This window comes from Contarinia nasturtii, unplaced genomic scaffold (assembly GCF_009176525.2).
Source record: "Contarinia nasturtii isolate CC-2019 unplaced genomic scaffold, AAFC_CNas_1.1 Cnas_scaffold_187, whole genome shotgun sequence".
NCBI lineage: Eukaryota > Metazoa > Arthropoda > Insecta > Diptera > Cecidomyiidae > Contarinia > Contarinia nasturtii.
The window spans coordinates 459,822-475,509 of NW_022197544.1; the positions used below are offsets into that span (position 1 = coordinate 459,822).

At 34.6% G+C, this 15,688-nt stretch overlaps 1 protein-coding gene across 1 annotated transcript in view; it reads left to right on the forward strand.

Annotated features, from left to right (window-relative positions):
- The window catches only part of LOC116352326 (serine/threonine-protein phosphatase rdgC), a 36,827-nt gene extending 21,788 nt beyond the window's left edge, over nucleotides 1–15,039 (forward strand). The window contains exons 11-16 of the mRNA XM_031784835.1: nucleotides 8,928–9,008; nucleotides 10,882–11,067; nucleotides 11,469–11,721; nucleotides 11,871–12,034; nucleotides 12,243–12,342; nucleotides 12,832–15,039. Of these exons, the coding sequence (XP_031640695.1) occupies nucleotides 8,928–9,008; nucleotides 10,882–11,067; nucleotides 11,469–11,721; nucleotides 11,871–12,034; nucleotides 12,243–12,342; nucleotides 12,832–13,190 (1,143 nt within the window). The 3' untranslated portion in view covers nucleotides 13,191–15,039. The remainder of the gene's footprint in view (nucleotides 1–8,927; nucleotides 9,009–10,881; nucleotides 11,068–11,468; nucleotides 11,722–11,870; nucleotides 12,035–12,242; nucleotides 12,343–12,831) is intronic.
- Nucleotides 15,040–15,688: the final 649 nt, after the last annotated feature.

Sequence of the window (15,688 nt, forward strand, 5' to 3'; positions counted from 1 at the left end):
CAATATCAATTACATTTAATTTGAAGCGGATATGTTAGTTTATCGATTACTTCATAAATTAAAGCTTTTAATTTGGTTGAATGTACCGAATGCTCAAACTTTCACACAACTACCGCCACGATGAAACAGCTGACTAGAACCGTAGTCGTCCGTAGTGGCGCTAGCCGTACTACAGTTTTGCATTTTATAGGGTCTCTTATGGGACATAATTGCAGTTCGTAAGGTATTTTCGACCACTTTTGACTGTCACGTACCCAACTGATGAGCAGATCACGCAACTTATGTTCATGCAAACCCTATACAAAATATCGGTTACACTCCAAATCTGGGGGATAAATTTACTTTGATAATTTCTAACCTTTTTCTAGAAATTATCATAAACTAAGCTATGGAAATAGAAAGATTCGATTTATGTTGATCTTAGTTGAGTTTCGCATCGATACCGCGTCCCAAATATATATGTATTATTTGAAAATGTCGAAATTAAGTGAACAGTGCCTTTAAGTGGTGATAATTAATTTTGAAGTGGCATGATTATGACTATTGTTTTTGATGTATACTCATGTTTCGCTTAATTTGGACTGCAATAAGTTGTAACTACGGCTACTTCAAAAGTCATTTCAAATAATTTGCTAGTAATTTCTTGGAATTGATTTGACTTGCCATCCGGCAAGATTACATGATACTATGGCTAACTACTTTTGATGACACACAGTGAACGCATGTTCTACATTCATACACACACACATATACATATATATATTATCAAAATGTTGGCAAATGTTCACTGACACTCTCAAACTTAATTGAATTTTAGGATCAGTAGACAGTTGACAGTTCACATATGTTGTTTTGTTTGATACACCGTCTATGTTTTTTATTAATTATTCTTGTAAAAACTGAATATTTTTTATTACAAAATTGATTAAATTGAACATTAAAGTGCTGTGCATCTATAGAAAATCGAGTACAGTGAATTTAGTTAAGATTTTTATTGATTTAGAGAAAGTGACTCTGCATATTTTTTCGTAGTGTATTTTGTTGTTGTAGTGTGTCAAAATGACACCACAACATCAATGTAGTAATGACGATTGCCCAGCGGGACCGAAAATCAAGTGTATAAAATGCGGAAAATTGTGTTTCATGAAATGTTTTGGTCTTGTAAATCATGAAAGCATCGACAACAACGAAATTGTAAAAGTATCATTGTCAAATGGCGGCTCAATTTTCGCATTTTTACCGTCGTGTGCATTTGTTTGTTGTGAGAACGAACTGTCAAAGACCGAGTTGAAAAAAACATTGAAAGTTCCGAAAAACAGTCGTTCGTCGTCCAAATCGCGTCAATCGACCGAAAATGTTGAAATTACATCCGTTATCACCGAATTGGCCGAAATAAAATCCATGATTATGGAAGTAAAATGCAAAACTACCGACATTCACGATGACACACAAAATATAGTGAAAAAATCGGCTGATATTTACAAAGCAACCGACGTGCTAATGGGTAAAGCCAACCGGCCGCCACTTTTAACCCGTAATGGTCCTACACCAAATGCATCGAATAAAGTGAATTTAATTGATATTCAATCACCGTCAACACCGAAACCATCTTTTGCCAATGCTCTTCGTAATAATACTGCGATACAAAAATCGGCCAAACGAAAACGAAGTGATAATGTACCGGTGCAAAAACCAAATTTGCCGTCAGTGAAAACTGGAACAAAATTGGGTCCATGTGCATTAACAGTGGCACCAAAGAATCGTGATTCGAAGCCAAAATTTGAAAAGGCCGTTTGGGTGTCAAGATTCCGGCCAGAAGTGACAAGTGAACAAATTATTGAGCTAATTAAGGAAAATACGACGATCAATGACCAAAACCGAATGAATGTCCACAAATTAGTGAAAAAAGACCGTGATTTGTCCAGTTTAAGATTCGTGTCTTTCAAAATTGAAACGAACACCGAGGATTTTGATGTTTTAATGAATCCAGATGTCTGGCCAGAAGATATTATGGTGCGTGAGTTTTTGCAAAGCCTAACTTTTGGTGATTTCTTTCCGGCTTTACCAACAAACGAGAATCGAAAAATGACACCCGACAAAATGGAAACAACCGAACAAAAATCACCGACAAACATTATCAAACCACGGCAACAAATGTCATCGAAAACAACACCGTAATAGACTTTGAGCAATTAAAAACATCGCATCAAAATGAAAATTCAGCTCCAAACCAAACAAAATTGAATGTGTATATTCAAAACACACATTCTATTCGCGACAAAGTCGATGAGATACGATTATCAACAAAATCGTGTCCCTTTCAAATAATTTCTTTTTTCGAAACTTGGCTACAAAAATGCATCACAGACATTGAGCATTTCGGAAAGCGGTATAATGTGTATCGTGGCGATCGAACGGAACTGACAAGTGACAGAACAGACGGTGGAGGTGTTTTGGTTGCAGTGGATTGCATATTCAACAGCGAGAAAGTGACTCTATCGGAGAACAGTGGCCTTGAACATGTATGTGTAAAAATTTCGTTCCAGTCGTGCAATGTTTTTGTGTTTGCGGTGTACATTCGGTCGGTGCACGAGACAGCAAAATTCTTGGAATTTGCTGAGATTGTGAAACAGATCCCGTACAATGAAAATGACATCGTTATTGTATGCGGTGATTTTAATCAGCCCGGTGTCAAATGGATCAGAGCCGACGATGGTAATTATTATCTGCCAATCAATGTGTCGACAGAAGGTGGCATTGCTGTTTTTGACACAATGTTCGATTCTGGATTCCACCAACTGTCAAATATCGTGAATCCAGCCGGCAATGTTTTGGATTTGGTTTTCACAAACAAATTCTATGAGATGTCGTTGATTGAATCAACACGACCATTGGTAAAATCCGACATATGGCACAAGGCAATTGAAGTCGAAGTGACAATTGATGGACATGAGCCCATAGCCCCGCAGACATCGGAAATATATGCATACAATTCGGCTGATTTCAGTGCAATGAATGCATTCTTCGATGCGAATGACACTTTGGCAGGAATGAATCGAATGGATGACCTCGAGAATGCATTCCAAGTTTTTGGACATGTTCTACACGAGGCGATCGATTATTTTGTTCCGAAAATCACCGTACAAAAGAGCACTGATCCACCGTGGTACACAAGACCATTGAAGCACCTGAAAAATGTCAGAAGAAAGGCATACAAACGTGCAAGGGAATCTGGCAACTTTGACGAATACAATGCCATCACCGATTCGTTCCTGCAATTGCAGGGCCAGCTTTTCAAGTCGTATATCAGCCGTATACAATCGCAAATCAGAGCAAATCCAAAACATTTTTGGAGATTTGTGAACGACAGAAGAAAAAGAAGCGATATTCCGGCTATTGTTGAATACAACAATGAAATTGCGGACACTGACACATCGAAAGCCGAATTATTTGCTGATTTTTTTGAAAATCAGTACACACGAAGCGACATTATCAATTTGGATCAATTGTTAGGTGAATGCGAAGACGTATCATTTGACATTGACATATCTGAAGTCGATGTGTTGGAGGCATTGCAATCGGTCAACGTGAATAAAGGAGCCGGCCCGGATGGTATATCACCGAAACTGTTGAAAAATTGCGCGCACACATTGTCGAAACCATTAACAGTCTTATTCTGTAAATCACTACATCAAGGATGTGTTCCGGCAACATTGAAAAATTCAAGAATTGTGCCAATATACAAGTCTGGTAAAAAGAGCAACGCGTCGAACTACAGGCCAGTAGTTATAATACCGACAATAGCCAAACTTTTCGAACTTGTTGTGTATAACAAAATCAGCACATTTGTTAATTCGAAAATCTGCCACAATCAACATGGATTTGTGAAAAATAGATCAACATCGACAAATTTGTTGCAGATGGTGAACTTCACGATCGATTCTATGATCAAAAAATGTCAAACGGATGTGCTTTATACTGATTTCGAAAAGGCCTTCGATCGTGTGAACCATATGAAATTGTTGCAGAAGCTGGTGAGATTTGGATTCGGCCGACGGCTTGTCAAATGGTTCCATGGATATTTGACAGATAGGACACAGTTTGTTGGAATCGGTGAACGAAAGTCACGAACTTTCACTGTATCTTCTGGAGTACCAGCGGGAAGTATTTTGGGACCATGTCTCTTCATTGTTTTTATTAACGACATTGTCGAAATCGTGTCAAATGCACTTGTTTTATTATTTGCAGATGATTTGAAATTGATCCGCACCATACAATCGCCCATTGATGCCATAATTTTTCAGAATTCCATTAATCAATTGAGCGACTGGTGTACTGAAAATAGCTTACATTTGAACCTGAAGAAGTGTTTCGTTATGACATATTCGAAAAGCGGAAACATAGTTAACTACGATTATTCGATCAACAACGGCCAACATACATTTGAACGGATCAATTTACACAAGGATCTGGGAGTTGTATTCGACACGAAGCTAACATTTGTCAATCACATCGAAGCAATTACAGCCAGTGCACATGGGGCAATTGGTTTCATCAAACGCACATTAAAGAATAAGTTTACAATTGAATCTGCTAAAATATTATATTGTGCACTAGTCAGATCAAAATTAGAGTATGCGAGTATTGTATGGCAACCATATCACCGTATCCATTCCAATAGAATAGAATCAATCCAGAAAGATTTTGTGATATGGGCATTGAGATTTATTTACCAAAGAGATGAAAATTTTGTGCTACCACCGTATCAATTTAGATGTGATGTTTTAAATATTCAACCGCTTTGGAGACGGCGTATAAATGCCTCTGTATTTTTAATTTATGATCTCCTTTTGGGTAAAATAGTGTCGAGTTCACTTAGAAATAAAATTGTATATACAAGACTGCAATATGACGAAAACCAAAGAAATTTAAGAAGTACAGAACTGATTAGAGTTAGGGCATTTTCATCGGATTATGCACATAATCAGCCGTTTTACGTAGCTTGTAGGAACTTTAACTTGATAAGAGAAACATTTTTGGAATCGGCATCAAGACACATCTTTAGAAACAATATTGTCAAATTGGAAAATTCGATATTTGATCGGTAAAAAATTTAACTTTTAATTTTTATGTATTATATAGAAATTAAAACAGTGAACACAGTCGATATCTGCTACTCCGAAGTCGAGAAGGCTGGTGGCTGGGTATACGATCGGGTGGTGTTTCATTGTGAACGATATTGTACAAATTTTGTGATAAATTCAGTCTGTGATCAGACGGTGAATAAATAAATAATATCAATAAAGAGCGAGGGAGTGCTTTTGGAGAACGACACGGAGATAGATGAAATGAAATACATTTTTGTTTTTCGCTGGTGTGAATGCGAGTGCCGCATATACAATTGAAATAAAAAATTGCTATTGAAGTTTATAAAGAAATGAAACGAAAATATTATGGGGCTGAAACAAAAAGTTGATATCAAAAAGTTTTATTCAATTATGTGATATGAAATTATGGGTATTGTAATGGTGCCTCCCCTATTTCCCTCTCTTTCTTGCTGCTATTCTTGATGCTCGCACAAAATGAAACAATAAATGTATTATTGTGCGTATACATTCGATATTCCAAATTTTTGGCTCATGTACGGTGTATGCATTTTGTCACATGAGTCTATTCCACTTCCATTTAGGTGTGGATATGGGTGAACGAGCACTTTGCGATAATTTTCATCACTTCGCATCGATGCGTGATTTAGCAATACCATTATACAATGCCATGCATTCGCATAGAATATCAAGTGAATGTGTCGAATTGGGAACGGCGGCGAACAGACGAATAGAATGAGCAAGTAAAATATAATTTGAAATGAACGATGAACGAAAGTGTAAATGAAATTTACCTCAAGTAAAATAGGCAATAAATGAAGACACAACACTCGAAGAACATCGAAATGAAAATCGTATCATCTACTATATATTTTGTAATAAAATTATCGAATGTCGCTTAAATTTGGTGAAATAAGTCGACAAGAGCTTTCAGTCTGAAGAACTGAGTGCCATTTCGATACATATTACACGTTAAAAACGAACTTTAGGCCAAAATATTTTTCGTGTGAATTATTGCCATTTTGTTAATATAAATACAAAAAATACACACAGCTGTACGGTATTTGTGTGTATGTACATTTCAGCGTTTACAGGCATACACGAATATACGTATAGCAGACATTGGGGATCACACAAATATTAGCTGTAAACGATTTACTTCATTTTTCATTTTTTTGTGTGTCCCAATTTCTTGGCAGCAAATGACAAAAGCGATCAAAATATATAAAAACCAACCGAAAAAAAAAATTACAATTCCTTTCAACAAAATCAAATTACATTATGGGATAATAATGGTGAGCTGTCCGTTACACACTTGAACATGCACACACCGGCGTGTGTACGCATATGCATGTCGCACACAATCTGACATATTCTCTCAACATATAGCATTTTTCGGTGTTGCTTTTTTTTATTTGCAGAAATTTTAACACACCGTTGTGATACAGACTGGTGTGTGTATGGGCGAATTTATTATGATTTATGATTTCATTGTGTGCCATGGTATGCGGTATTGCTGACGATTCATACATAAAAAAATATTCCACTCACCAGATAAATTAAGGCAAACGCGTCTGCATTTCCAATTTTCTTTTCATTTTTCTTCCTTCCACTTTCTCTCTCTTTCTCCCTCTCTCTCTCTCTCTCTCTCTCTCTCTCTCTCTCTCTTCCTCTCTCGGTTACACTGTATTGGGATGTGTGTTATACCGCCCACAAATTGACACAAGCACAGTTCCTAAAGCAGTAATGACAAACATGAAATTTTATTTTTGATACTGATGGGGCATTTGTGATCGGGATCGAAATGGTGATGTAGCGCTTTCAGTTCACACCGCATCTGGTGTTTTTTTTATCGTAAATTCTTTCATCACACCTTAAGATTAGATTGATTGAGTGTCAGCCCGAGTTTATATTTACATTATGATAGAAAATCTATTTAATCTTAACCAAAATGAAATGATCTTCTATGAAAATGGAAAATTGACACACTTATGACGAAGCTTCATATACATATTTTTTTGCTTCGATGCTCTTCTCACTCTCTCATTTACACAACAACAATTTCTGGGGCAATAGCGTGCTTTTTAGTCAGGAAATGTATGTTTAATGTTAAAATTCTGATTAAAAATACGTAAATTCAAATCAGATGTGTTAATAACAAATTTGCAGTCATATCAACCATGTACGTAGTGCATTTTTTTTACCTCGAATGATGGGTCGAAAATTTAAAATATAAAAAAAAATCTTTTTGATGTTCCCAGATGATATCGTCAGTTAGTTCGTTTTTTCTTTGCTCAAAATAAAACGGAATTCGATTGAAAAATATAGTAAAATTCGTGTTGCCATAAAAAACACATAGGGTTAACGCCAAAGATTTTGAATGGAGGTGATGGTAAAAGTCCAAAGGAGGTCCCGACAAAAGATGAAAATTGTGTTACTTTTCCGCACACATAGTGTAAGGTGAAAAGTATTGTAATCGGTCAAAATTTTGAAAACTTCAGAAACATGTTTTCTGGACGTTTCTGAGGTCAGAGAACCCGAATTAGGCCGTTTTGAGCATTGTTTATGTTAATCTGTACGTCGTACGTTGTACGTCGTACGCAAAATTTGTTAGCAAGATTGCGCTCATAGTAGAAACTTAATTCAAAATCTGACTTTACAGGATGATTGGGGGCCCCGAGGAATAGAAATCATTAGCTTTTGAGCGACTTTGGTCGATGGGAAAAAATTTCATGCCTGTAGTGATACCTATGAAAAAGAGTCCAATTTTCGTCCAAAAGTCATACTTAATGTAGACTTAAACACTCAAAAATATGTATTGGGGGTTTTTTTGGCACGAGAAAATCGAATCCGAGGTTAGTTTTGAGATACAATCAATTTTTGATACAGTTTCCTTAAAAAAATCACAAAAAATTGCATTTTTGTATGGGAGCCATGCCTGTATGCTACTTTAATGACGTGAAACTTTGCACAGGCTATTTTTTACACAAAAAAATAACATTCTGAAAGTTTGAAGAGATTTCAATCAAAATTAGGGGTACCTCCCATACAACATTTTCAGTTTTTGGCTCAAAAACGAATATTTCGCATGGGAGGTACTCTTAATTTTGGTTGAAATTTCTCCAAACCCTCCGAATGTTATTTTTTTGTGAAAAAACAACCTGTGCAAAGTTTCACACCATTAAGGTAGCATACAGACATGGCTCCCATACAAAAATCCAAATTTTTTGTGACTTTAGTTATGAAAAGTGTTTCAAAAATAATTTCTATGGCAAAATTAACGTCAGACATATTTTTTTGAATGTCATTGAAAAATGATTCCATTGCTTAAAAAAAGAAACGTTTGTGGTGTACTGCGGTTAAACAGTGCGGAAAAGTTCGTCTTACGTTCGTAAGACCATTTATTTTTGATTTCAGTCGGGTCACAATTACTTAATTAAAACTGTTGAAAACCGAATGGTCATAAATACAATGGGCGGCATAATTTGAGTGACACATGTTTTACCAAATACATAAAATATTTAGATATTTCAGTTTAATATAAAAACAATTTGTATTCCCACTTGGTTGTGTTACCGTTCTAATTTGCTACCATTATAAGATGTTGATGGAAAAACACATTTTGGTGTATTTATATTTTCAAATTGAACTTTTGTTTGGGTTATAAATGTCAATAACAAAAGTCTTTTAGTCTAGACCATGTGCACTAACCAAACAAATTCAATGCCAAGCATTGTAACATTGTTCTGATATCAACATAATATATAGATTTAATTATATCCGTTTTTTGGTCTTTTTTTCTCTCTTTTCTTATCCGTATAGTACATATCGTTGTTGCGACCGCCGATAACGGATAGTAATGCACCTGGAGCCGATATTATAGACAAAGTGGAATGGAAACAGGTAAAACTCATATGTCAAAGCTTTTTCTTGTACCTGGCTGAGCTGATTCATCTGGCTGAATATATCAGACAATATATTTAGCTGTCGTCATCTGGATATTACAGCCCATCTGGATATCTTCAGCAGATGATATGAAGTGAAAACAATAGAAGTGATTGTTATAGGTATATAAGCTTGTTATATACTGGTATTACTATAACAATCACTTCTATTGTTTTCACTTCGCATCATCTGCTGACGGCATCCAGATGAGCTGAAATATCCAGATGACGGCAGCTAAATATATTGTCTGGAATATATCTCTTTATAATGTCTGGGAAAGGCAGACAAAATATGTGGATATAACATTCAAAAACCGGTTCGAAAATTCAAACGATAATTGTCTCTGAATGTCTAAACTTTTGATAAATGTAGATAGGGAAAAAAAAACTGCATAGAACAAAGCCAACACACACACACCCACACACCCACAAACCTGGTCAATAAGAGGAACTAGGGGATTATGACCATTTGCAAATATTCCGTAATTGCAAAAAAATACGTGTAAATTGAAAATTGTTGTGAATATCTTGATATTTGCTCAATATTTGTTGAATTTGTGCTTAAACTACATACATTTTCCGCATTCATTGTACGCAACGCACATTTGTTCAAAAAGGTAATGCATTTGTTTTCTATCAGAAGCCCCTAGAAGAGAAATGTCTATGCGGCAGCCAAATGCAAAACACATTTTAAGCCCAAATCCCAATCTATTGCTCCAAATGAATCATTTTGTGCAAATAAATGGGCTTTTTTGCTCAGCTCTTAAGTGCAGAAAAAAGGGAACATGATACGATTACAAATTGCTCGGTTTTTTTGGCAGCCAACTCTTGAAATCTGTGGGAAATAATTGAATGTCTGCGTATGAGTGTGCGTGTGAAATAGAATTAGTTTGAACGATAGAAACGGGTGAAGTGAAAAAAAGGGCGAATGAGCAAGCAAGAGTGAGTTCTGATTGTTCAGCCATGTGATTCTAAGCGTTAAAAATCAAATGAAACCATCACTCAAACTTTGGCTGCACGCATCTTTATCAAAAACAAAAAAAGGGAAGTCTGAAGCAAAAAAAAGCATCCATTTAATACGAACATTGATTTTTACTTCGAATCAGACTTTATTTGCATGCAAATGGAATTGCTCTTTGGGCTTTTGTATTATTGTGATTGTTTGAAATGTATGTATATGAGTGAGTGAGAGAGAATGATTCCTGTTTCATGAGTTTCATTTTTTTTTGTCTCAACTCCCTTAATAGTTACACAACTCGGAGCGTGCTATTGTTGTGCAAAGCGTGTGTCGAGATACCAACAAAAAGCGTTGGCAGGCTGGTAGGCCTTGTCAAAGTTATCGTTTGTTTCTCGCAATATTGACAAATGAATATCTGATTTTCGGAGATATATTTTGATTAATTGATTTATTTACACTGGATTGCATACAGCTATTTATCACACACACAAACACATGCGATAGAGATACGATAATTAATTGATAATTCAAACATGATTCTGTTCTTCACTTACCGCTGATGATGAATTAAAAATTAACCATTGACTGACTAGCATGTCATGTTAAATTTGTAGCGAGAAAAAAACATACACACACTTTTTTTTCTGTGTGAAAAGTACAATTATTCGAGTCAATTTATTGAATAAATAGCCATTAAGATAAAAAAAAACATAGAGATAGATAGAGTGAAGAGGATAGAAGAGAAAATGTTGAAGTGCGTTTAATAGATAAATTGCCGACAAGCTTATTATTGATGGATGAGTTGAAATGGGTTTTAGTATTTCGATGGTAAATTTGTATGCATAGTGTATTTTTGCATGTGTGTATTTGGCAGGTGTTCGATATACTTTGGAGTGATCCACAACACAACGAAGGATGCCAACCGAATGGCTTGCGTGGTGCTGGCACTTATTTTGGTCCAGATGTTACGCAAAATTTTTTGCAAAAAAATAAATTGGTGTTTTTGGTGCGATCTCATGAATGTAAACATGATGGTTACGAAATTGTACATGGCGGAAAGGTAAGCAAATTCATTTCTCTCTTTTTTTTCGTGTGCTGCGTTACGTAAAATACTATATAAATAATGTAGCATCGTATTCGTTGGCTCATTCGCGCTGAAATCTCGAACGTCATACACGCGCATGTATCGTGAAATGAAAGTTTATTTGATGTAATTTTCGGTAGAAGAAATAAAAGACCCACGGCATCACGGTATAAAGACATGCGAATTTCCATCGATTGTAATGAGATTCAATGTAAATCAAATGCGATTGTGTTATTGCTGCGTGTTTGTACTGTACTACGAGGGCTGCACATACTTTCGCCTTTAGTCAGTTTTAAAATGTGTGTGCAATATAAGACACGACGATTTTCCAATATGTTTTCGTTTTCTTTTTTATTCATTTTTCACGCAATGCACAGGTGATAACCATTTTTTCGGCATCAAATTATTATGAGATTGGATCGAATAAAGGCGCCTATCTGAAATTAAATCCCCAGCTTGATACACATTTCGTACAATATACGGCGGCAGCATCAAAGACGCGAAAATTAACGTTTCGCCAAAAAGTTGGTTTGGTCGAAAGTTCGGCAATTCGAGAGTTGGGCGCCAAATTGCGTAATGTACGAAATGAACTTGAGCGTGAATTCAAGGCACGTGATCCAGACTTAAAAGGTATGAATCGCATCAACCGATTTGTAATTTTTTTTATTTCATTCTTTTGTTCTTTCGTTGGGCGGTTTTTTCTTCTTCGCTCGATTTTTTTTTATGTGTTGGCTCGGTAGTTTCACACTTACAATTCGTTTTTTTTTCCTAAATGACAGGAATTTTAACAATGTCGCGTTGGTGTGAAGCAATGGAATCAGCGACACACTTGGGCCTACCGTGGCGTTTGTTGCGAGAAAAATTAGCGCCATCAAAACCAGGCTTTCCACCTCTCGATGTTCATTATAATTTAACATTGGAATTGCTTGACACAGATCTAATCGTAAGTTTTCTTTTGTCTCTTGTTATTTGTTTCCCCTATCGATTTATTCTTGATTGAATAAGCTCAATAGATATAGAAAAAAAGAGCTTTTTATCGATGTATCTCATGTTTACACTTAACGATTGGCACGTCTCATCGAACTGTGCAACAGCTTGACATAGTTTTTTGTTCACCCATCTATTGAATTCTATTCATTATCTATATGTAGAAAACTGCACATGCTGGCTCAACAAGTGTTGCTGATTCATTGTATAGGAATAAGAGCAGTTTGGAAGTCATTTTCCGAATATTGGATAAAGATAATTCAGGTATGCACCAAAATATACGAATATGATTCAACCACGTAATTTCCTCCATTAGGATTTTCTTGATGGTTTTAAATCGCTATGAAAACAAATCTAAGCGCGAAAAAAAGCGATAACATCATTGATATTGACACTTTCAATGGCTTTTGAATCAATCAGTTTTCTGCTGAAATGTGAATAGCACAACAAAAACGATTTTCCAAAACATTTTCTCTCTCTATCCGTTAAATTAGACATTTGATTTGCCATCGTCAACTCGATCAAAAGAATTTGGATAAAACACAATGTTCGAACAAACGAACAAACAAAATTGGATGGGATGGGGATTTTTTTGTGTTGAATTAGCATTCTTTTTATTTGCCGTTTATATTCTCGAAATTGAACGGCGGTGGTGACGGACGAGAGGGTAACGGTTTTGCGATGAAATATATGCGATGATTTGTGTGTGTGTTCTATCCATATCTATTTTCCAAATTATATCCAATCGATTAGGTTTCATCTCTTTGGATGAATTTGCTGAGGCATGTGATTTGTTGCAAAAACATCTACCTGAACATGATACGAAAGAGGAGCTTATGGAAATGTGCAAATTGATGGACATCAATAAAGACAGTTTAGTTGATTTAAACGAATTTCTCGAAACGTTTCGACTGTGCGAACAGGAGAGAGGCAACAGTTTTAAGAGTGAAGTTTTAGCCGTACATTTTGATCTTCCAAATGATACAGCAACAACAACAACGACGACGACCAAAAAACCCAAAAGCGAATCGATGGCTTCGGCGACGATGACGGATGATAAGAATGGCATTGCCAATGGTGAACCAGTGAACACGGGAACTGCAGAAAATTAATCTTTATATTACTCTCCATCTATCAGCACAAAAAAACCTTCTTCAAGGAACACCGCGCTTCATTTGTAAATTGATTACTTCTCGATATGCAGCATTTCCTTCAATATCGCACGAAATACATATATAAATGAACATTTGAAAAACGCCACAGTGAAAATATTTTCGCTTAAATAACTTTCATGCATTTGTATTTAAATAATAAAAAGAACTTCACTTCATTCAAAATGAAGATGAAAAATTAAACGTTCGTAAATAAAGACACTTGAGCAAAGAGAAACCGTAAGAATTAAAAATAATCCTAATCAAAATATTTGCAATCAAAGTGAATGAAACGAAAGAAAAACAAATCATTTAATATTGACATAGTGAGTTTTTGTCGTTTATAAGATCAAAGTGAAAATATGAAAATTTATGAAATGAAAAAAAAAAAACAAGAAGTGAATTTCAATTGAAGCTTTTTTTCGCCAACCGACTTTTGAGCGCGATTTATCATGATTTTCTGATTGACTTACCTAGCAACTTACTGATGGAATTGGAATAAATTTTGTCCATAATTACATATTATCCTATCCTTGGTGTATTTTGATTGAAAATACGATAAAAAATTATTGAAAAGAAAGATGTGAAGTTTATAAGCTCTGGAATTTAAATGGAGGAATTTTAATTATTGGTAGGCAATTTTTAAATAAAACTATAGGGATCTGCAAATGTCCATTATATATCTTGTGTAAAACCCCGATCCCGTCAAGAAATCCATAAAGCATCGAAGCTCTATTGATGGAAGCATTTGGCGCTGTTCTACAATGCGAAGATCTCGGAATATCTGCGATTTAATGATAAAAAAAAACATTAATTTCTGATTAAAAGAATACAAACGTTTTTCCGAACTTTTTCGAAAAAAAATTCTTCAAAACTAACGAATAGCTTTAATAAACCTGCTGACACAATGTCAAAATAAAAATGTCAAACCTTTAACACATGAAAAAAATGAAATTTATTAAAACGAAAGCTAGATTTTATTCGAACACTTTTTAATATTGAAAATTATGAACATTCTCGATGTAGTGTATTCAAATCACCACCCCTTTTCACCCACTTAGATAAATATATATGTAGAAATGAACGTTTGCAATGCAATTCAATTGTATGCATTGCAAATGTTTAATATGGACCAAAGACAAAAAACAAACACTATTTTTCCCTTTAAATGTTGAACATTATAATAACAAAACAAAATAAATTTATCTATTTTAAAATTGCACAATCTAAATATGTATTAAAGTCAAGAAAAAAAACTATGGAAATTAAAAATTGTGAACTGAGAATCGATCTCAATTCGAAATGAATAACCATTCTGATTAGAATGTATTATCATTTGCCACAAATTCGATATTATAATACAGAGCTGTAATTTTCACTTTGGCAGTGCGCGCACACAGTAGAACAAGAACTCACATTTCATGTGCGATGCACACAATGCTTGTGTTTTCAATGTGCATGCACATTTACCCAGAATTTTGACAATTTTGACGGTTGTCCAAAATTGTAAACTATCATTTGAAATGTCAAACTTTTGTGCAAATGTGCCAAACTTTTGTGCAGAGTGAAAATGACAGATCTGTTAAAATAAGATATGTCCATAGATATATCGCTGTTTCATTTAATATTGAATTTTAAAATGAGCAACAACATATTCCATACTACATGTTCCATGTGACAAAAAAACGTAGTCGAAAAAAGTTCATATGATACAACAACGTCATTTAATGAAGAAAAAAAAAGTATGTTACTGTCAGTTATTGTCATTTCATTTAAAATTTTAAGATGCAATTGCCGTGATATCTTTAGTGTTTAGTGTGTATTTCATTTTGGGATAAGTAATGTATAGTAATTTTTTAGCATGTGAATTTTATTTTCTTCATTGTTTTTTTTTTTCATTCAAGTTGTCAAATAAATCAATTTCGTTTTTATTCCATTCATTTTGGCACACATTCATAAATAATAACATATTGCATATTTCTATATTATTTGCATTTTAATATTACAAGGTTCTAATGTCAAACCATTACATAAAGACATGACGATTGTGTGCCAAATTTGAATATGTATTGAAAATGATGCGTTCGGTAAATAAATTTAAATTTGCTTTTACTTGGTATCAGCCAATTTTTCTGTTAAAACATTTCTATTGTAGAAAAAAAGACGATTCTTATTTATCGAACGATCATTTTTGCGCTTATAAATAAAAAATAATAATAAAAAACACAATATTTGGTTGGTATGATTGCTTTTTTTTTATTGTGAACTTAGGACACACTAGACAAGAAAAAAAATTCAATTCTTTACCTTTTCTATCTATTTTCTACCAATTTTAATATGTCAAATCCATTTCTGATTGCTTTGGTTTTGTATATGTTAATCGTTGTATATTTAATCATTCATCGGATTCATGATTGAACTAGTGAATCAATTGTTTGTCAAACGATATTCTCCATTTG